This window comes from Cherax quadricarinatus, chromosome 55 (assembly GCF_038502225.1).
Source record: "Cherax quadricarinatus isolate ZL_2023a chromosome 55, ASM3850222v1, whole genome shotgun sequence".
NCBI lineage: Eukaryota > Metazoa > Arthropoda > Malacostraca > Decapoda > Parastacidae > Cherax > Cherax quadricarinatus.
Genome location: NC_091346.1, coordinates 16,799,170 through 16,823,831, shown reverse-complemented (window position 1 = coordinate 16,823,831; position 24,662 = coordinate 16,799,170). Strand labels below are relative to the sequence as shown.

The 24,662-nt window shown below is 40.7% G+C and overlaps 1 protein-coding gene across 2 annotated transcripts in view; it reads left to right on the top strand.

Moving 5' to 3' along the window:
- LOC128699004 (tachykinin-like peptides receptor 86C) overlaps positions 1-24,662 on the top strand; it is a 112,891-nt gene that overhangs the window by 20,935 nt on the left and 67,294 nt on the right. For both annotated transcript variants that reach the window (XM_070096879.1, XM_053791522.2), the window contains exon 2: positions 9,915-10,026. In XM_070096879.1, coding sequence (XP_069952980.1) covers positions 9,915-10,026 — 112 coding nt within the window. The remainder of the gene's footprint in view (positions 1-9,914; positions 10,027-24,662) is intronic.

Sequence of the window (24,662 nt, the reverse complement as noted above, 5' to 3'; positions counted from 1 at the left end):
GAAGTAAATGCGAGGGTCTTGGCAAGAGGCGTGGAGTTAAAAGATAAAGAATCACACACAAAGTGGGAGTTGTCACGGCTGCTCTTTGCTGATGACACTGTGCTCTTGGGAGATTCTGAAGAGAAGCTGCAGAGATTGGTGGATGAATTTGGTAGGGTGTGCAAAAGAAGAAAATTAAAGGTGAATACAGGAAAGAGTAAGGTTATGAGGATAACAAAAAGATTAGGTGATGGAAGATTGAATATCAGATTGGAGGGAGAGAGTATGGAGGAGGTGAACGTATTCAGATATTTGGGAGTGAACGTGTCAGCGGAAGGGTCTATGAAAGATGAGGTGAATCATAGAATTGATGACGGAAAAAGAGTGAGTGGTGCACTTAGGAGTCTGTGGAGACAAAGAACTTTGTCCTTGGAGGCAAAGAGGGGAATGTATGAGAGTATAGTTTTACCAACGCTCTTGTATGGGTGTGAAGCGTGGGTGATGAATGTTGCAGCGAGGAGAAGGCTGGAGGCAGTGGAGATGTCATGTCTGAGGGCAATGTGTGGTGTGAATATAATGCAGAGAATTCGTAGTTTGGAAGTTAGGAGGTGCGGGATTACCAAAACTGTTGTCCAGAGGGCTGAGGAAGGGTTGTTGAGGTGGCTCGGACATGTAGAGAGAATGGAGCGAAACAGAATGACTTCAAGAGTGTATCAGTCTGTAGTGGAAGGAAGGCGGGGTAGGGGTCGGCCTAGGAAGGGTTGGAGGGAGGGGGTAAAGGAGGTTTTGTGTGCGAGGGGCTTGGACTTCCAGCAGGCATGCGTGAGCGTGTTTGATAGGAGTGAATGGAGACAAATGGTTTTTAATACTTGATGTGCTGTTGGAGTGTGAGCAAAGTAACATTTATGAAGGGATTCAGGGAAACCGGCACGCCGGACTTGAGTCCTGGAGATGGGAAGTACAGTGCCTGCACTCTGAAGGAGGGGTGTTAATGTTGCAGTTTAAAAACTGTAGTGTAAAGCACCCTTCTGGCAAGACAGTGATGGAGTGAATGATGGTGAAAGTTTTTCTTTTTCGGGCCACCCTGCCTTGGTGGGAATCGGCCAGTGTGATAATAAAAAAAAAATATATATATATATATATATATATATATATATATATATATATATATATATATATATATATGTATATATATATATATATATATATATATATATATATATATATATATGTATATATATATATATATATATATATATATATATATATATATATATATATATACATATATATATATATATATATATATATGCAAAACAACCACTGTGAAAGAGTAGTGAAATTCCAAGCGCTTAGGTGACTACTCACATTGTCAAGGAACATTATATATATATATATATATATATATATATATATATATATATTATATATATATATGTATATATATATAGTCAATATCATGCGTTCATGATGACTAATTATGTCTTATTTTTCCTGGACGTAATTAATGGGAAGAAAACTGACTTCACCTTTTTTAATAAAACTAACCATTGAAAGATAAAGAATACATGACTCGTCCCTCGAAAGCTAGAAGAGACAGCTAAATGCATTAGTACTGACACGGACACAGATACGGTCTCTCTCTCTCTCACTCACAGGCACACAAAGAAAAGAAGGAAATGGAGGTAAACTACAGACCAGTATCACTGACACTGTCTTCGTCGACACACATCATTAACCTTAGCTCTCTCTCGTTTTTTTTCCCCCGACGGTAAATATAAAAGATTAAAATGTATACATAGTACACGAATACACAGTATGGAACCAGGTGACAAGACAAGCTGAAGAACAAACTTTCTTTAGTTAAATGTCCAGCTCTGTTAGAGTGAAAACATGAAGTCAGTAGAAGCTTGTTTTGCAGTCTGACTTTTATTCAGTGTTGTTTGATGTACGTCATTCGGATGCAAGGGATCTGGAGCCGAACTAGTCCCAAAAAATAGACATTGCTGAAATAATGTCCCGGAAGCAGTGGAAAGAATAAAAACAAGAAATGAGAAAGAGCGGAAAAATCAAAGTATCACTGTGTCAGGAGGATTTAAAAGATCGGGGAACGTGTTTTTTTTTATTCAGGTTTAAACCCCATTACTGCATGACTGTTACCCATCAATAGGGATGTTGTGGGGGGGGGGTCCTTGATGCTGCATATATATATATATATATATATATATATATATATATATATATATATATATAGGTATCGTTTCGGTTTTTAGTCCCAAACTCTCTCTTCTAATCATCACACCTCCCACACACTTCCAAACATCTCCCCACCTTCCTCACACTTCCAAACATCTCCCCACCTTCCTCACACTTCCAAACATCTCCCCACCTTCCTCACACTTCCAAACATCTCCCCACCTTCCTCACACTTCCAAACATCTCCCCACCTTCCTCACACTTCCAAACATCTCCCCACCTTCCTCACACTTCCAAACATCTCCCCACCTTCCTCACACTTCCAAACATCTCCCCACCTCCCCCACGCTTGCAGTTGCACCTACACTTGCTGCTCCCTTCCATCTTAATTTAACACAACCTTCTTCGCCTCTCCGAAACTGCCACACAAATAGACAACGTAATGGATGAGTTGGTGGATATGTCTGTTGATTAGCAGGTAAATTAGAACGAAGGTGAATAAGGAGGATGATGAATAGTTAAATGTTTAGGTATACGAATGGGTGAATGAGTGCATAGATTTCTAGCTCGTGTTACTGGGTCAAATGCTCTGCTCCTTAAGTGGAAATGACCTGACTGGACGGGCCATTGGTCTAAGTCGGGGGTTGACATGGACCTGCCCCGCATGAGCCACTAGGCCTGCTGCAGTGTTCCTTCTTTCTTATGTTCTTATGTTTTTATTTCTTGGAAAATGAAAGTTGGTGAATAAGTGGACATTCAGGTTGATGAAAAGGACGATCATAAGGTTCTTGGCTGTGAGCACGAGTAAACAGATTAATAAATAAATGGATGGCTGGATATGCTGGTGGAGGTACATCAGTGGGTGGGGAAAAATGAGTGAAAGGTAAAGGTGAAAGAAATGCACCAGGTGATGGTCTTCTCCGGCCACCTAACGACAACGAAACAACATTCTTCGTCTCACACATCACCGAAGAATGAACTTCCTCCATCCCCCTCCCCTTTCTTTCTTTAACTTCGAAAAAAGAGAGAGATATTTTTCCAGCAGAATTTTTTGTTCCCTCAGCGCGACCTCAATCAGCTGTTGCGAGGCTTCGTCTTCCAAGACGAAATGTTCTTAGAAAGAACTTTTTATTTTCACTTTCAATATGACTGTTTGAATATATAATTTATATTTACTCCTAGGTGATGATCTTTTGTTGATCGTCTCTTCTTGGAAATGTTGTCTGGAGTAATATTCTTATAGACTCTAGTTTGCCTATCTGACTGCCTGACTGCCTGTCTATCTGACTGCCTGACTGCCTGTCTGTCTGACTGCCTATATGACTGCCTGACTGCCTGTCTATCTGACTGCCTGTCTATCTGGCTGCCTGTATCTGACTTCCTATCTGACACGGAAAAATTAATATCTACTCCATATATTTGCTACAAGATTAAAAAGGGAACAAGGGGGCTAATAACCCCCTTCTGTATAAATTACTACAGGTCAAAAGAGAAACTTTCGTTTTTCTTTTTTGGTCACTCTGCCTCGTTGGGAAACTGACGGTATATTAAAAAATTATTAAGCAGATTCTTGACCTTTTTTTTTGAGTAATTTTTAAAAATATATTCAGTGCAAAAATCTAGATTGTTGTTCCATACGTAAATTCAGTTTTTTTTTTCAAAATATTTCCCGAGATTTTCATCTTCCTCTGAAAGTCCTCAAAATATTTGAAACAGGACGTGTCAACGACTCGTTCAGAGTGAGCATGACTCTTGCGGCTCGAAATTGAGCCTTCAGCCACTAAGCAATAAGAACATTTTCGTTTGTTCCTTGCCTGGGTATACTGTCTTCGTGTCTTCTTGTTGCCATTATTGCAACGCCTTTTTCCTAATGTTCTGTTGTTCTGTCTGGGTAATATAACCTCCTTCGTCATTTTTTTTTAATATTGACAACTTTTCATTCTTCAGTTATTACTCATCAATCTTAATGAAAATTTATCTACGTTTCTCACAAGTTTGTCACTTTCTAATGTTCTTCACCATTGCACTTTCTAATATGTTCTTCATACCTCACACTTTTAATATTTCTTCATCTCTCTTACTCTCTAATATGTTTTTCACTTCCAACACTTTCTAATACGTTCTTCACCCACCGCACTTTCTAATATGTTCTTCATCCTCCGCACTTTCTAATATGTTCTTCACCCACCGCACTTTCTAATATGTTCTTCACCCACCGCACTTTCTAATATGTTCTTCACCCACCGCACTAATATGTTCTTCACCCACCGCACTAATATGTTCTTCACCCACCGCACTTTCTAATATGTTCTTCATCCTCCGCACTTTCTAATATGTTCTTCACCCACCGCACTTTCTAATATGTTCTTCACTCACCGCACTTTCTAATATGTTCTTCACCCACCGCACTTTCTAATATGTTCTTCACCCACCGCACTTTCTAATATGTTCTTCACCCACCGCACTAATATGTTCTTCACCCACCGCACTAATATGTTCTTCACCCACCGCACTTTCTAATATGTTCTTCACCCACCGCACTAATATGTTCTTCACCCACCGCACTAATATGTTCTTCACCCACCGCACTTTCTAATATGTTCTTCACCCACCGCACTTTCTAATATGTTCTTCACCCACCGCACTTTCTAATATGTTCTTCACTCACCGCACTTTCTAATATGCCCTTCACACCTCGTACTTTTTGTCAAGTTCTTCACCATTCGTCCCTTCTAACAAATTTTTCAACGCACTTTCTAACAAATTCATAAACCCTTTTACTTTTTAAAACGATCTACAAATTTCACTCAGAATTATCTCCCTTTGCAAAAGGGATTTTCCTCGCTTTCTTCTTTCCCATTTTTCATTTAGAATTTTCTTCGTTATCCGTGACATCCCAATTTATATTGACGTCTTTTCCTCATCTGTGATATTCTTCTCTGTATCAGAGAGTCCTTAATTTCTGGGATGATACTCATCGTCAGAAATCTCACTGTTTATCTGGGATTTTCCTGGGAAAATCACTGGTATATACCTGCTGATTACAGAGAAGTCTTTACCGGTATCACGTTTGGTAATTATTTGGTAACTGATATAGGCATTTTGTTGTGAAACGTTATGGCAATGAAGATTCCTCTGTAGCCCTCTTACATTACAGCGGGGATGTTTATGGTCAGTTATAGACCTTCATGAGAGTGAGGTATGGTGATGCGCCCACACTTACTGTTGATGCCTCTCTTATCGTCCGCTCTCACTGTTGATGCCTCTCTTATCGTCCGCTCTCACTGTTGATGCCTCTCTTATCGTCCGCTCTCACTGTTGATGCCTCTCTTATCGTCCGCCCTCACTGCTGATGCCTCTCTTATCGTCCGCCCTCACTGCTGATGCCTCTCTTATCGCCCGCCCTCACTGTTGATGCCTCTCTTATCGTCCGCCCTCGCTGCTGATGCCTCTCTTATCGTCCGCTCTCACTGCTGATGCCTCTCTTATCGTCCGCTCTCACTGTTGATGCCTCTCTTATCGTCTGCTCTCACTGTTGATGCCTCTCTTATCGTCCGCCCTCACTTTTGATGCCTCTCTTATCGGCCGCCCACACTGTTGATGCCACTCTTATCGTCTGATACATCCTTCATTGTCTAGCATCTCTCTCAACATCTGGCATATGTCTCATCGTCTAATATATCCCTTTGTGCCAGGGATAGCTATTTTCTTTTGGTATACCTGTCACCATGAACGCTGATACAAACCAAGCACCAGACGAGCCTGGCCTATGGCCGGGCTCCGGCAGTAGAAAGACTCTCGGAACTCATGAAAAGTGTAAAGATACCCGAACATAAACGAATAAAAACTAATGACGATTCAGTTTTGTCCTAACTAGTTAATGGTCGGACTGGAACGTCGTTACAAGATTCAGTGACCTATGTGTGGATTATCAGTGTATTGTTCCAGTCACTGTATTTGTGACTTTTAATTTTTTTCCAGCTTGAGTTCAGGTTGTCATGAACTAAGACCCTCATCACATACCTTCCAGCTCGGTCTGAAAGTGAAGCTTCCTGTTATTTCGGGCAATTCGTCTTCTCTTTCAATTTTCTGAAGCATTGAACTGTGAGCGTATATCCAACTAGGAAGCACAAACGCAGAAAAAAATTGGTTTTCTTGGGTAAAATTCTCTCGCTTCGTCATCTTGTGCCTCTTGTGCCTTTGCTCGTTTGTTCTTGAGTTTAAAGAATTCTTTTGTTTTATCCTTCGACATTTTGTCTCCGGTTTTTCGTCATTCCAATTTTATTCTTTACTTTGTATTCTGATTTATTTACGTCCTTATTGTTTTGCTCTTATTTACTTGTGACTTTTTTATGCTTTGTTTTAATCAGTTTCACCTTTTCTTCTGTGTCATTAATTATTCTTTTAAACCATACCCCCGGCCGGGATTGAACCCGCGGTCATAGAGTCTCAAAACTCCAGCCCGTCGCGCTAACCACTAGACCAGCTAGCCACAATAAGATTCATCCAACTAGGTATATTTCTACACCATAGGAAAGTTAGCACAGGCACCTCTGTGACCACAAATGCAAGTTTTTACAGACGAATCTCCAGCTAGCGTGGCCGTGACGAACTCTAGCTCAAGTCCCTTTACTGCCGTCAACATGACTTAAGAAATCGTAATGACACGATTGCAAATAAACCATACCCCCGGCCGGGATTGAACCCGCGGTCATAGAGTCTCAAAACTTTTATTTGCAATCGTGTCATTACGATTTCTTAAGTCATGTTGACGGCAGTAAAGGGACTTGAGCTAGAGTTCGTCACGGCCACGCTAGCTGGAGATTCGTCTGTAAAAACTTGCATTTGTGGTCACAGAGGTGCCTGTGCTAACTTTCCTATGGTGTAGAAATATACCTAGTTGGATGAATCTTATTGTGGCTAGCTGGTCTAGTGGTTAGCGCGACGGGCTGGAGTTTTGAGACTCTATGACCGCGGGTTCAATCCCGGCCGGGGGTATGGTTTATTTGCAATCGTGTCATTACGATTTCTTAAGTCAAGTCATTATTCTTTTGTTTCAATTCTCCTTTTTTGTTTCAATATTCTACATTTATTTCTTAATATTTTAGTTATCTTAATTTCTTCCTTTTCTTCCTTCTTCTTCTTTGGTTGAAAGGGTCACTTGAGCATACACTAGAAGACGCCTCGGTCCTGGGAACTTGATCACCTCTAACAGCCAAGGCTCTAGAATTACAGTAAAAGCATAGATATAGCAGTGAGACGTGAGAGACGGTTACTGACTTGCCTACTCTAGCACTTCCCTCCTGGCTGACCGCCTCACCTTTGACACAGACTCCCTCTTTGACACAGACTCCCTCTTTGACACAGACTCCCTCTTTGACACAGACTCCCTCTTTGACACAGACTCCCTCTTCGACACAGACTCCCTCTTTGACACAGACTCCCTCTTTGACACAGACTCCCTCTTTGACACAGACTCCCTCTTTGACACAGACTCCCTCTTTGACACAGACTCCCTCTTTGACACAGACTCCCTCTTTGACACAGACTCCCTCTTTGACACAGACTCCCTCTTTGACACAGACTCCCTCTTTGACACAGACTCCCTCTTTGACACAGACTCCCTCTTCGACACAGACTCCCTCTTTGACACAGACTCCCTCTTTGACACAGACTCCCTCTTTGACACAGACTCCCTCTTTGACACAGACTCCCTCTTTGACACAGACTCCCTCTTCGACACAGACTCCCTCTTTGACACAGACTCCCTCTTTGACACAGACTCCCTCTTTGACACAGACTCCCTCTTTGACACAGACTCCCTCTTTGACACAGACTCCCTCTTCAACACAGACTCCCTCTTTGACACAGACTCCCTCTTTGACACAGACTCCCTCTTTGACACAGACTCCCTCTTTGACACAGACTCCCTCTTTGACACAGACTCCTTCTTTAACCTTTCCTTTTGTCAACAACAGATTTATTACACCAACTTTAATTATATTTCCTTTAGCTCTCCTCACATCCCTTCCTAACTCTGCCTTATTTTTTTTCTCTTCGACTCTCTCTGGTCTCTGATTAGGCATATTACGCCTTTTAGCACAACCTACCCTGCAGCACCATATCGTCCCTTACGGGTTTAGAGCTTGGTTATGATTATAATGCGAATACTCTTGCACTGTTTACATGTCTCTCATTTTAATGTAATTGTTTTCCGGCTTCCTTGCTTCTATTTTGGTTTCCCTGTTCAGTTTCAATTAAACGAATTCAAAAGTCTTTTCCCCTTTTAATCTCTTCTCTGTCTCTTTCCCCCTTTAATCTCTGTCTCTTTCCAAGCCTTCATCGATCCATTCTTTTTTGCTCTTCCTTTTTAACTCCCTCCATATTTTCCTTCCTATCTTAAGCCAGGCTGCCTTCTACCTCTCTGTTTTACACAGTATTTTACAAGGTTAGGTTATGGTTCCTAACCTTATTTATAAGCTAAGAGCTGTTAGCTCCGTCAGCAAATTTGAAAGCTCTCTCTCCCTCTCTCTCTCTCTCTCTCTCTCTCTCTCTCTCTCTCTCTCTCTCTCTCTCTCTCTCTCTCTCTCTCTCTCTCTCTCTCTTTCTCTCTCTCTCTCTCCTTCCATCATTACTCCCTCTCTCCCTTCTTCCATCATTACTCTCTCTCTCTCTCTCTCTCTCTCTCTCTCTCTCTCTCTCTCTCTCTCTCTCTCTCTCTCTCTCTCTCTCTCTCTCTCTCTCTCTCTCTTTCTCTCCTTCCATCATTACTCCCTCTTTCTCTCCCTTCTTCCATCATTACTCTCTCTCTCTCTCTCTCTCCCTCTCCCTCTCTCTTCCTGCCCTATTCTCCTTCTCTACACACAAGAGTGATCACAAAAAATATATCTTCATTTTCGTTTGTCGGTGAGTTAGCTGGCTTTTCGTTGAATATTTTCTTCTCGTGACCAAAGCCGTCAAAGCACTTTTTTTTTTTTTTTAAGTATTTCGTATTCCTGTATTTTTTTTATGTTGTTGTTGTTGTTGGAAGGAATAAAACACATGCAACATCTAGGTATCTTTATTGAGAGATGTTTCGCCTGCACGCTATTTGGGTATTACGTAGAGTCACGAGGATGTGCTTTTGTACTGGAGTAAGTGGAAGATGCGGAGAAGTGAAGCAGGTGAAGATATGGTCAGATGTGGGTGAGGCCCACTAGCGGAAGAAAGTTTGTTGAACTGACCTCTAGCTCTTGGTCACGCCTCTTAACTGTAGTCAGGCTTCTGTGTAAGTGTATGTAAGCCATAATTATACTGGTTTAATCCGTTCATAAGTCCATTCTCAGGCGAAATGTGGCGAGCGTTTAAATTTCACCGTTACGTTTTTATAACGCAGCTACCTAGTCGCCAAACGCATCGCTCCTATTTTTTTTTTTTTTTTTTTTTGGAAATTGTGTTTATATAAGGTTTCGAAGGCTTATGTAATCTGACGTAAATTAAGTATACATGAAATAGAGAATATTTAAAATTCGAGTACAAATTCGGATGAGTTAGAAATTAGACGCAAACAGTACGTCAGAAAATATCAAAATTTAGAACGCATTTTCCTCACAGCACAAGAGGCCTCCTCAAGCGCACATTTCCGCGATTGCAAACCAAACCGCACTAAAACCACTTCCACCACTCTGCCTTTCACAGCTCACAGACGCATGCGCACCTGCCACCGCATTAATGCACTTTCGTTTTTTTTTCTCCCACAGCGCACCGACGCATGCGCACGGTCACCAACTACTTCCTCATGAATCTGAGCGCTGCGGATCTCTTCATGTCTGTCCTCAATTGCATGTTCAACTTTATCTACATGTTGCACAGGTGAGTAGCAACATGGGTCCGGCACGCCACCTGCACACATGTAATGGACAGGTGTAACTCATGCAGGTGTTAGACATGTGTGCCGAAGTAAATGCTGATGTGTACAAAAATAAAATTTTCACTCGTTTAGATCCTCAGCCCCTCAAGGAAGGCTCCTTGACGCTGGTGAGGGGCTCTTGATCTAGGGAATTGAATCTGTGCTCCAGTTGGATCTGTGCTCCAGTTCCCTGAATTAAGCCTGAATGCCTTCCATCCCCCCATAGGCGCTGTATAATCCTACGGGTTTAGTGCTTCCCCCTTGATTATAATAATAATAATCAGATCCTCAGCAGAATGTTATCTGAATACATACGAGAGGCAAGTATTATGCAACGTCCAGTTCTAACACATGAGACTGCAGTAACTGTCAGTTATTGGAGTCTCATGGTTTAAGGTTAGGAATTAGACGCATGTGAAACTTTTGGGTGTTTTTATTTGTAGACGTTTCGCCATTCAGTCATGGCAAAGCTTCTATATATAAAGAAGCCCAGATGTCTAATTCCTCATCTTGTCGGTATTGAATACTTTTCATGCATCATGTGTTTTGACGATAGTGGTCGAAAACGGACCGAAACGTCGTCTTAATCTTTTCGTATGTATGAATATTTTGCAAATAATTCATGAGGTTACCCACAACTTAATATAATTAATGTAGTTTTCACTACCAAGGCTGTGATGTGTGTTATACCATGCGGAGCATGCACAAATGTTTATGTTGGTGACACAAGCAAGGATTCAGACATTTGTGTTACTGAAAACAAACATAACTTCAGTGTTCATACAGAATAAAATCTAGCTCGCAGTTTGTGGTATCGTGAGGAATTGTCTCAGAGGATATATACATTGAGAGGGATCAATTGGTGTATATACACTGAGTGGTGTGTATCTCTATGTAAATACACTGAGAGGTATTTATCTCTGTGTACTGTATATGCACCGAGAGGAGTATATTCTCTCAGTGTATGTAGACCAAGAAGTCTGAATCTCTGTGTATATGCATTGAGAAGGGCGTAACTCTGTGCCTATAGACCTAGAAGTGTGTACCTCTCAGTGTATATTCGTGAGACTATAGCTAATCAACATTTGACTGATTGCAGCCTTAATAACCCTCGTGGAGTTGCTAAGCTTTTAACCAAATTACCTAACCGCTAACCCTCTGCACTGTTTACAGTAAAAACACATGTTTCTTTAAAAATCCAATTTAACTCGACTGCCAGCCAGAAGAAAATAATAATTTTCCTTTTGCTGGATACAATCTCAGCTACTTCCCGTGCCTGTAAATGAAGAGTGTATCCAGAGGATTTTTTTTTCTTCAAAGAATCTCCAGGAGCTCGGAATTCCAGCAAGGTTTAGAAGACGAACTGTTGAAGTGGTTGTGGTTGTTTGGGCTGGAGAGAGGTTGGGAGGGTATGGTGGGGATTGTGGGAAGGACGGGTTGATGCTCGTGCTTTGTGTACTCAACGAATTGTGTTTGCCAGGAAAGGAGAGACTTCGCTACCGTGTGTGTGAAGTCACCTAGTTGTTGTTGCAGGGGTCGATTCACAGCTCCTGACCCCGCCTCTTCACTGGCCGCCTGTGGCTGGTGGGTGGGTGGGTGTGGCTGGTGTGTGTGTGTGTATGTGTGTGTGTGTGTGTGTGTGTGTGTGTGTGTGTGTGTGTGTGTGTGTGTGTTTGTGTTTGTGCTTGCTATGTGACATGCCACATAAGAGCTTGTCCACCCTGTTTATTTTCCTGTTAATTGTAATAATGAAAGAGAGCACCGTGGTTGCAGAGAATCTCTACAACCACGGTGCTCTAAACACCACCTCCAAGGCTGAGGGACTGATTACCTCATCTTTTGTATATAGTTCTTCGTATTTCTTATTATATCCAAGAATCTGTATTGATAAAGCCACTGGATGGCGAAACGTCTACAATAAAGATACCCAGATGTTGCACCAGTGTCTTAACTTTCATCTTGTCGGTATTGTATACCTGTCTTGCACAATTGTAATAATGATAATATTTTATATAAAAAAAACAACAGCAACATTATCCAAAATAAAAATGGCAACAACAGTAAGATCAAAACTAGTAATAAAGTAAATAGTAATAAAGGAAAGGAAACACTGAGAGAAAAGCTCTCTTTCCCTAATTACAATAAGATAATCACACACCAACTCTGGCAGATTGCTTTTCCCAGGAGCTGTAATACACAGCGTAAATGGATACGAGAATAATAACTGTGTAACTTCGCTATCGGCAGAGCCCCTCGACATCTCTCACTTCCAGGTGACGAAGGAAATTTCAGAGAGGCGAGTTCCTTCCTCCTTGTGTGGAAATAAACTGGAATGTCTGCAGCGAAGAAAGTCAAGGGTACGTTGAGAGTAAAAAGAAAAAGCCGAGTGTCTTTCGAAGTCTGAGTAAAGTTTCGTTTAACTCCATATCTTTCATGTTCCATATGTTTCACGGAGAGAGAGACAGACAGACAGACAGACAGACAGAGCGTGTGTGTGTGTAACAAGCACTATCACTACCCAAAAAATCAACAAACCAACCAACTACCAAACAGAATAGCTGGGTTACATATAAAACGTAAATTTTCTGCTAAAAAAATGATGAACTACAATACAGTATAAATAAAACTGACCCACGTAACTCTTAACCAAACAATATTACAATAAGAAATCTAATTTATCCATTTAACATAATTCCTGAACTAGTGTATAAAATAACATTATGGTTGAGGCCTCAACCTCGCCTTGTAAAATGAGTCGGATATAACGGATATCTGTTAAATATTCAATTGCATTCTGGTGATCAGTTTAGTGGCTATGGCTTCTGTGAGCTCTGTTTATGTAGTGAAAAGTATTAGTTACGTGTAGCTAGTAAGGACGACCTTATCCATATGCACAACCCGCACACTGGATACGTGTGTAAATTCTTGGGTAGCTTTGGGTAGAGGTCGTTTTGATAAGGACCTGCCTTGTATGGGCCAGTAGGCCTTCTGCAGTGTTCCTCCATTCCTTTGTTCTTAACATAAGAACATAAGAAAGGAGGAACACTGCAGCAGGCCTGTTGGCCCATACTAGGCAGGTCCTTTACAATTCATCCCACTAACAAACATTTGACCTACCCAATTTTCAATGCTACCCAAGAAATAAGCTCTGATGTGCAAGTCCCACTCAAATCCAACCCCTCCCACTCATGTACTTATCCAACCTAAATTTGAAACTACCCAAAGTCCTAGCCTCAATAACCCAACTAGGTAGACTGTTCCACTCATCAACTACCCTATTTCCAAACCAATACTTCCCTATGTCCTTTCTGAATCTAAACTTATCCAACTTAAATCCATTACTGCGGGTTCTCTCTTGGAGAGATAAGAACATAAGAATGTAGGAACACTGCAGAAGGCCTACTGGCCCATACGAGGCAGGTCCTTATCAAAACGGCATCTGAACATTAAAATGGTATAAAATACCGACAGATTGTTAGGTAAGACACATATGCAACAGTCAGGTATCTTTATTTCGAAACGTTTCGCCTACACAGTAGGCTTCTTCAGTCGAGTACAGAAAACTTGATAGAAGCAGAAGATACTTGAAGACGATGTAATCAGTCCATCACCCTTAAAGTTTTGAGGTGGTCAGTCCCTCAGTCTTTAGAAGAGCATTGTTCCGTTGTCTGAAACAATATGAAGTTGAAGTGACAGGATGGAGCCTTTATATAGTGCAAGGAGGTGAGACGGAGGTTGCTTTGGGAGGGCAGGTCCCTCTCAAACCCAGCCGTTCTCACTAGTAGAGGTCGAAGTTGATGGTCTGTACCAAGATACCCTTGTGTTGCAGTGTCTGACAGAATGAACATTAAAATGGTATAAAATACCGACAGATTGTTAGGTAAGACACATATGCAACAGTCAGGTATCTTTATTTCGAAACGTTTCGCCTACACAGTAGGCGAAGTTGTCACTTCAACTTCATATTGTTTCAGACAACGGAACAATGCTCTTCTCCAGACTGAGGGACTGACCACCTCAAAACTTTAAGGGTGATGGACTGATTACATCGTCTTCAAGTATCTTCTGCTTCTATCAACTTTTCTGTACTCGACTGAAGAAGCCTACTGTGTAGGCGAAACGTTTCGAAATAAAGATACCTGACTGTTGCATATGTGTCTTACCTAACAATCTGTCGGTATTTTATACCATTTTAATGTTCATTCTGTCAGACACTGCAACACAAGGGTATCTTGGTACAGACCATCAACTTCGACCTCTACTAGTGAGAACGGCTGGGTTTGAGAGGGACCTGCCCTCCCAAAGCAACCTCCGTCTCACCTCCTTGCACTATATAAAGGCTCCATCCTGTCACTTCAACTTCATATTGTTTCAGACAACGGAACAATGCTCTTCTAAAGACTGAGGGACTGACCACCTCAAAACTTTAAGGGTGATGGACTGATTACATCGTCTTCAAGTATCTTCTGCTTCTATCAAGTTTTCTGTACTCGACTGAAGAAGCCTACTGTGTAGGCGAAACGTTTCGAAATAAAGATACCTGACTGTTGCATATGTGTCTTACCTAACAAAACGACATCTACCTAAAGCTACTCAAGAAACAACTCCTGCACCCCCCAACACCAATCAAACCCAGCCCCTCCCGCTCATATATTTGTCCAGTCTCTTCTTAAAGCTACCCAAGGTCCTAGCCTCTATCACCCCACTGGGAAGACTGTTCCACGCATCTACAACTCTGTTAGAAAACCAGTACTTACCTATGTCCTTTCTAAATCTAAATTTATCCAACTTAAATCCATTATTCCTGGTTCTTACCTGGTTCGACACCCTAAGTACTTTATTAATGTCTCCCTTGTTTATGCCCGTCATCCACTTATACACTTCAATGATATCTCCCCTCATTCTACGCCTCTCCAGAGAGTGGAGATTTAAGGCTTTAAGTCTATCTTCATACGGGAGGTTCCTTACACAGTAAATCATTTTAGTCATTCTTCTCTGTATGTTCTCTAATGAGTCTATGTCCATCCTGTAGTAAGGGGACCAAAACTGAGCAGCATAATCTAAATGAGGCCTCACTAGTGATGTATAGAGCTGTAAAATAACTTTTGGACTTCTGTTACTTATACTTCTTGAGATAAATCCAAGTAATCTGTTGGCCTTGTTGCGCACACTGAGGCACTGCTGTCTTGGCTTTAGATTTCTGCTTACCATGACTCCCAAGTCTTTTTCACATTCTGTATGACCAAGCTCTACTTCACCTAGATTATAGCTTCGAGGGTTATTTTCATTACCAAGGGCAAGTACCTTACACTTATCCACATTAAACTTCATCTGCCATTTCTCTGACCAAGACATTAATTTGTTCAAATCGTCCTGGAGTTCATTGATATCCTCCTCAGAGTGAATTATACGGCCTATCTTTGTATCATCAGCAAACTTACTCATGTCACTAGTAATCCCTTCATCAAGGTCATTAATGTAAATTATGAACAAGAGAGGCCCTAAAACTGATCCTTGTGGAACGCCACTAGTGACTAATCCCCATTCAGATTTCACTCCATTAATGGTAACTCTCTGCTTTCTATTGGTAAGCCATGCCTCAATCCATGCTAGAACTTTACCTCCTATACCATGAGCTGCCACTTTTCTTAAGAGTCTCTTGTGAGGTACTCTGTCGAAGGCTTTACTAAAATCCAAATAAACAATATCATATTCCTTATCACTGTCAACTGCCTCAAATGTTCTATTGAAGAACGTCAGTAAGTTTGTCAGGCAGGAACGACCTCTCGTGAATCCATGCTGAGATTCATTTATCAAGTTATGCTCTTCAAGGTGACTTCTGATAATGTCAGCTATAATTGATTCTAATAACTTGCCCACTATAGATGTCAGGCTTATTGGACGGTAATTTGAAGGAGTGGACTTATCCCCTGATTTGAATATAGGAACCACATTAGCCATCTTCCACATCTCTGGCACAACACTGGTAAGGATGGACGCATTGAATACACTCGTTAATGGCTGACTAAGCTCCATCTTGCATTCCTTAAGTACCCTTGAAAACAACTCATCGGGTCCCGGGGACTTATTTTGTTTCAGTTTGTCTATCTGTTTAATAACCATGTCCCTCGTGACAGTAATATTAGTTAACTTAAATTCATCAGGAACTAAATAATTGTTAATTATTGGAATCTCATTTACATCTTCCTGTGTAAAAACTGACAAAAAATAGTCATTAAATAAGGAACACATTTCCAGTTCATTATCCGTCAGCTGTCCATTCCCAGATTTCAGAGGTCCTACTTTTTCCTTCACCTTCGTCCTATACACTTGAAAGAACCCCTTTGGATTAGTCTTTGATTCATTAGCGACTCTAATTTCATAGTCACGTTTAGCCTTTCTAATCGCCTTTTTTACTTCTCTTTTAAGCTGAACATATTGGTCAGTAAGGTTAACCTCTCCTCTTCTAATGCGCCTATAAATTCCCCTTTTCTCCCCTAATAGATGCTTTAACCTCCTGTTAACCCATTTGGGATCGTTATTATTAGACCTAATTTCTCTCTGGGGAATGTATATACTCTGGGCACTGTGTACATTATTAAGAAAACAATCATAAAAGCAGATCCCTTCATATTCATAAGTATGATTATCGTCAATAAAATCATTAGCTAGATATCCCCAATCAAGATTAGACAGATGTTCCCTAAGTCCATTATAATCGGCAGAACGAAAATCGGGGATTTTTACTGTATTATCATTATTCTTGCATTCCCAATTAATGCTAAAGGTGATGGATTTGTGATCACTTGCGCCAAGCTCTTCAGTGATCTCCAGATTATTCACTAGTGTTTCCTTATTTGACAAGACTAGGTCTAGCAAATTATTACCCCTGGTAGGTTCAGTTACACTCTGTTTCAGAAAACAGTCCTGAACTGTTTCCATGAAGTCACTGGACTCTAGATTACCTGTCAAAGAATTCCAGTCAATTTGGCTAAAGTTAAAGTCCCCTACTATGACTACGTTACTGTGTCCAGAAGCCCTAACAATTTCGTCCCAAAGAAGTCTCCCTCTATCGTGATCCAAGCCTGGAGGTCGGTATATTACACCTAGAATTAGTTTTTCTTGACCCTCCACGAACTCTACCCAAACAGACTCTGTTACTGCTCCATCTATTTTTATACCTTTTTTTATGCAACAATTAATATTTTCTCGAACATACAATGCAACTCCTCCCCCCTTCCCATTACATCTATCCACATTGAATAACTTAAATCCCTGAATATTACACTCAGCAGTCATATCCCGACTCTTTAAATCATACCACGTTTCAGTTAATGCAATGATATCAAAGTTCCCAGCACATGCTACCAAACGTAGTTCATTAATTTTATTTCTTGCACTTCGACTGTTAGCATAAAATACCATCATATGTTTTTTCTTCTGCACATTTTTCCTATTCATCTTTGTTTTTACACAATTTCTGAAATTATCAATACCCAGAGTTACTCCATGACAGTTACTATTAAGATTCTTAATATCAGAGCATAAGTCAATATATCCATACTCATTATTAATCATTTCTAAACCCATACCTCTAACTAATCCTCAAGACCTTGTTAATATCCCCTTTATTAATACCTATCTTCCACTTATACACCTCGATCAGGTCTCCCCTCATTCTTCGTCTAACAAGTGAATGTAACTTGAGAGTCTTCAATCTTTCTTCATAAGGAAGATTTCTAATGCTATGTATTAATTTAGTCATCCTACGCTGAATGTTTTCTAAGGAATTTATGTCCATTCTGTAGTATGGAGACCAGAACTGAGCTGCATAATCTAGGTGAGGCCTTACTAATGATGTATAAAGCTGCAGTATGACCTCTGGACTTCTGTTGCTTACACTTCTTGATAAAAATCCCAGTAATCTATTTGCCTTATTACGTACGCTTAGGCATTGCTGTCTTGGTTTAAGGTTGCTGCTTACCATAACCCCCAAGTCCTTTTCACAATCTGTATGGCTAAGTTCTACATTATTTAACTTGTAAGTGCTAGGGTTATGGACACTCCCGAGCTTCAGAACCTTGCATTTATCTACATTGAACTGCATCTGCCACTTTTCTGACCAAGAGTAGAGTTTGTCTAAATCCTCCTGAAGTTCCCTAACATCTACGTTTGAATCAATTATCCTACCTATCTTCGTGTCATCGGCGAATTTGCTCATATCACTAGTAATTCCTTCATCAAGATCATTGATATATATTATAAACAACAACGGGCCCAAGAATGATCCCTGTGGAACGCCACTTGTTACTGATCCCCACTCGGATTTAACCCCATTTATGGACACTCTCTGCTTCCTGTCTGTGAGCCATGATTCGATCCACGAGAGCACCCTTCCCCCAATGCCATGAGCTGCTACTTTCTTCAACAGTCTCTGGTGCGGAACTCTATCAAATGCCTTACTAAAATCTAAGTAAACAATATCAAATTCTTTATCGTGGTCAACAGCCTCAAAAGCTTTACTGAAGAAAGTTAATAAATTAGATAGACAAGACCGGCCTCTTGTGAATCCATGCTGAGTATCATTAATCAAGCTATGCTTATCGAGATGGCTTCTTATAATCTCAGCTATAATTGACTCTAGTAATTTGCCTACAATTGAGGTCAGGCTTATTGGGCGGTAATTTGACGGTAACGACTTGTCCCCTGTTTTAAAAATAGGAATTACATTAGCCATCTTCCACATATCAGACACTATACCTGTTTGAAGAGATAAATTAAAAATATTAGTTAATGGTTCACAGACTTCCATTTTGCATTCCTTTAGAACCCTTGAAAAAACCTCATCAGGACCCGGTGACTTATTTTGCTTCAGTCGGTCTATCTGCTTCACAACCATTTCACTAGTGACTGTGATGTTACATAATTTATCTTCTTCTGGCCCACTATAAAAATTAATTACCGGAATATTATTAGTCTCTTATAGTAGATTGGAACTGTGTGAAGACGTTTCGATCCGACTTTGAGTATTTACACACCAACACGTGTGCTAGTGTGACTAGTAAATGGTCCAAGTCTGGCCGAAACGCCGTCATACAGTTCCTGTCTCCTATCTACGGGTTATTTGTGTATTGTTTCAGTCACGGTATTGTGCCTTTGTGTTCTTTCTTACCGCATATTTTAAAGTGAGGAATTAACTGAGTCTTGAGGTACACCACACGAATCCAGCAATGCAACACAAACTCTTTAAGCAAAATGACTCACGAAATCGTAATGACACGACCGCGGGTTCAATCCCGGCCGGGGTATGGTTTGTTTGCAATCGTGTCATTACGATTTCGTGAGTCATGTTGACGGCAGTGAAGGGACCTGAGCTAGAGTTCGTCACGGCCACGCTAGCTGGAGATTCGTCTGTAAAAACTTGCATTTGTGGCCACAGAGGTGCCTGTGCTAACCTTCCTATGGTGTAGAAATATACCTAGTTGGATGAATCTTATTGTGGCTAGCTGGTCTAGTGGCTAACGCGACGGGATGGAGTTTTGAGACTCTATGACCGCGGGTTCAATCCCGGCCGGGGTATGGTTTCTTTAAACAAATAAATAAGCAAGCAAGCAATTCCAGACTTAAAATCACGATGCAGTCGGCCAGTACTCAATAAAACAATGTACCAATATTTCGCTAACTGGCGGAAATAAGATAAAAATGACTAGGGAAAACAGAGCTTCAATAAATTACGAATTATTTTTCTATTGTGAAGCCGCAAATTTTCTCCGTGAAGGGCACTTAACGTATTGTATATCCTTAGGTACTGTACTTTACTAGAAATGTCTAAATTATCAAAATCGTTCTGAAAGTCTTATAAATTCATTAAAAAATCGTAAGTGCTTAGCTTCGACTTCTTAGTGGTAATAAATTGAACATATATCTCAGGTTAATGAAGATTTTGGCACCATTTGCTTTACACGCACCATTTGCACACACACACACACACACACACACACACACACACACACACACACACACACACACACACACACACACACACACACACACACACACACACACACGCACACATTCTCTCTCTCTCTCTCTCTCTCACCGTCGCCCAGCTGCCCACACTGGATAATTGCTCCGCATTTCGAAGAAATACGATTAGTGTCCCATCGTGCAGACTTTCAAGAGTGCAGGATAAAGAAAGAACCTCAATTATTTTCCCCTCAGTGGGACGGGTGGAGAGGATGGTATCCTCAAGCTGGTGAAGGAATGTTGATATATGAAATTGGTATAATTCCACAGAGAAAATTAAATAAGAACAAGAGCTAATTCACAAGCAAAGGTCTTGTCATCTTAAACGAGTAGGTTAAGGTCACATCTATTTCATGTAAGATGGCAAACTTCTGCAGGTATATTTCAAGCAAACTGAGAGACGAGGAGGAGCAACTGAGTCTGTCAATTAAACAGATAAGCAAAACAATAAAACATTACAAAGCCGGAATGGCAGGTAAACAAACAAGCAGTCAGATGGTAAATACCTGAAGCTTGATGAATGGAGAAAATTATAGAGGCCTCGATAGAAAGAGAAATAGACAACTTTAATGATATGCAGATTAACAGACATAAAGACATGGAGAGAGAGAGTGCTTTATACAGTTAGAGACAAAGATATACAGACGTACAAAAAGAAAGAGTGACAGACACAAGAACACAGAAATAGATAATCAGGGCAAAAGTACGCAGTTCACGAACTAAAACCAGATTCGCCTGTCCCCTCAAGAAAATGCCTTGTTTGATTTCAATTCACCTGACCCATCACAACCAGCTCTCGGGAGGACGTTTTTGTGTATTTAGACAACTTCCTCTAACAGTTCTAGTTGAATTCAATGTTTGTAAAGCGATCGTTCCACGAGTTCTTACTGGAGAGCATTATTGTTTGGGTTTTATTTTGGGAAATAAGATTGTCCTCATTAGTCAGTGTTGAACTCATTCCTTGGAGCTACATGTTGAAAGAGAGAGAGAGAGAGAGAGAGAGAGAGAGAGAGAGAGAGAGAGAGAGAGAGAGAGAGAGAGAGAGAGAGAGAGAGAGAGAGAGAGAATAAAAACGCAGACAAACATTTCTCGTACTCGGAGACATTGGAAGTTGAAGACTCAGATGAGTCACAGGGATGTTAAGAAGTATTTCTTCAGTCATAGAGTTGTCAGAAAGTGGAACAGTCTGGGTAGTGATGTAGTGGAGGTGGGTAACATACATGACTTTAAGAAGAGGTATGATAAAGCTCATGGAGCAGGGAGAGAGTAGACCTAGTGGCGCCCAGTGAAGAGACGGGGTCAGGAGCTATGAATCGGCCCCTGCAGCCACAGTTAGGTGATTACACACACACACACACACACACACACACACACACACACACACACACACACACACACACAGTGGACCTAGTAGAGACTAGAGAAGAGCCGTGGCCAGGAGCTGTGAATCAAACCCTGCAACCATAAATAGCAGAGTACAAATAGGTGAGCACACAACCCCATTCTTCTTTATCAAATCTTCTATACACCCACCTCATCTAATGTATCACTTCCTCCTCTCCCTAGTTTTCCTATCCAATACACAATATTTTAATCGGAAAAGACTTATTACTTTGTGTAAAAAATATTAAATAACTATCCATTATATATATTATTCTTGAACATTTATTTATCAAGTAGCGTAAGACATAAGACATAAGACCTTAGAGCAGTTAATGGACTTTATATCTCACATTTTCTTTTTCTGTCTCATAAACACGCTAGATAACAGGGATATCTTGCTACTCCTACTTACACTTTGGCCACACTTCACAGACACGCACATGCATATATATATATACATACATCTAGGTTTTTCTCCTTTTTCTAAATAGCTCTTGTTCTTTTTATTTCTTCTATTGTCCATGGGGAAGTGGAAAAGAATCTTTCCTCCGTAAGCCATGCGTGTCGTATGAAGCGACTAAAATGCCGGGAGCAATGGGCTAGTAACCCCTTCTCCTGTATACATTTACTAAAAAAGAGAAGAAGAAAAACTTTATAAAACTGGGTTGTTTAAATGTGCGTGGATGTAGTGCGGATGACAAGAAACAGATGATTGCTGATGTTATGAATGAAAAGAAGTTGGATGTCCTGGCTCTAAGCGAAACAAAGCTGAAGTGGGTAGGAGAGTTTCAGTGGGGGGAAATAAATGGGATTAAATCTGGAGTATCTGAGAGAGTTAGAGCAAAGGAAGGGGTAGCAGTAATGTTAAATGATCAGTTATGGAAGGAGAAAAGAGAATATGAATGTGTCAATTCGAGAATTATGTGGATTAAAGTAAAGGTTGGATGCGAGAAGTGGGTCATAATAAACGTGTATGCACCTGGAGAAGAAAGGAATGCAGAGGAGAGAGAGAGATTTTGGGAGATGTTAAGTGAATGTATAGGAGCCTTTGAACCAAGTGAGAGAGTAATTGTGGTAGGGGACCTGAATGCTAAAGTAGGAGAAACTTTTAGAGAGGGTGTGGTAGGTAAGTTTGGGGTGCCAGGTGTAAATGATAATGGGAGCCCTTTGATTGAACTTTGTATAGAAAGGGGTTTAGTTATAGGTAATACATATTTTAAGAAAAAGAGGATAAATAAGTATACACGATATGATGTAGGGCGAAATGACAGTAGTTTGTTGGATTATGTATTGGTAGATAAAAGACTGTTGAGTAGACTTCAGGATGTACATGTTTATAGAGGGGCCACAGATATATCAGATCACTTTCTAGTTGTAGCTACACTGAGAGTAAAAGGTAGATGGGATACAAGGAGAATAGAAGCATCAGGGAAGAGAGAGGTGAAGGTTTATAAACTAAAAGAGGAGGCAGTTAGGGTAAGATATAAACAGCTATTGGAGGATAGATGGGCTAATGAGAGCATAGGCAATGGGGTCGAAGAGGAATGGGGTAGGTTTAAAAATGTAGTGTTAGAGTGTTCAGCATTAGTTTGTGGTTACAGGAAAGTGGGTGCAGGAGGGAAGAGGAGCGATTGGTGGAATGATGATGTAAAGAGAGTAGTAAGGGAGAAAAAGTTAGCATATGAGAAGTTTTTACAAAGTAGAAGTGATGCAAGGAGGGAAGAGTATATGGAGAAAAAGAGAGAGGTTAAGAGAGTGGTGAAGCAATGTAAAAAGAGAGCAAATGAGAGAGTGGGTGAGATGTTATCAACAAATTTTGTTGAAAATAAGAAAAAGTTTTGGAGTGAGATTAACAAGTTAAGGAAGCCTAGAGAACAAATGGATTCGTCAGTTAAAAATAGGAGAGGAGAGTTATTAAATGGAGAGTTAGAGGTATTGGGAAGATGGAGGGAATATTTTGAGGAATTGTTAAATGTTGATGAAGATAGGGAAGCTGTGATTTCGTGTATAGGGCAAGGAGGAATAACATCTTGTAGGAGTGAGGAAGAGCCAGTTGTGAGTGTGGGGGAAGTTCGTGAGGCAGTAGGTAAAATGAAAGGGGGTAAGGCAGGCGGGATTGATGGGATAAAGATAGAAATGTTAAAAGCAGGTTGGGATATAGTTTTGGAGTGGTTGGTGCAATTATTTAATAAATGTATGGAAGAGGGTAAGGTACCTGGGGATTGGCAGAGAGCATGCATAGTTCCTTTGTATAAAGGCAAAGGGGATAAAAGAGAGTGCAAAAATTATAGGGGGATAAGTCTGTTGAGTGTACCTGGTAAAGTGTATGGTAGAGTTATAATTGAAAGAATTAAGAGTAAGACGGAGAATAGGATAGCAGATGAACAAGGAGGCTTTAGGAAAGGTAGGGGGTGTGTCGACCAGGTGTTTACAGTGAAACATATAAGTGAACAGTATATAGATAAGGCTAAAGAGGTCTTTGTGGCATTTATGGATTTGGAAAAGGCGTATGACAGGGTGGATAGGGGGGCAATGTGGCAGATGTTGCAAGTGTATGGTGTAGGAGGTAGGTTACTGAAAGCAGTGAAGAGTTTTTACGAGGATAGTGAGGCTCAAGTTAGAGTATGTAGGAAAGAGGGAAATTTTTTCCCAGTAAAAGTAGGCCTTAGACAAGGATGTGTGATGTCACCGTGGTTGTTTAATATATTTATAGATGGGGTTGTAAGAGAAGTAAATGCGAGGGTCTTGGCAAGAGGCGTGGAGTTAAAAGATAAAGAATCACACACAAAGTGGGAGTTGTCACAGTTGCTCTTTGCTGATGACACTGTGCTCTTGGGAGATTCTGAAGAGAAGCTGCAGAGATTGGTGGATGAATTTGGTAGGGTGTGCAAAAGAAGAAAATTAAAGGTGAATACAGGAAAGAGAAAGGTTATGAGGATAACAAAAAGATTAGGTGATGAAAGATTGAATATCAGATTGGAGGGAGAGAGTATGGAGGAGGTGAATGTATTCAGATATTTGGGAGTGGACGTGTCAGCGGATGGGTCTATGAAAGATGAGGTGAATCATAGAATTGATGAGGGAAAAAGAGTGAGTGGTGCACTTAGGAGTCTGTGGAGACAAAGAACTTTGTCCTTGGAGGCAAAGAGGGGAATGTATGAAAGTATAGTTTTACCAACGCTCTTATATG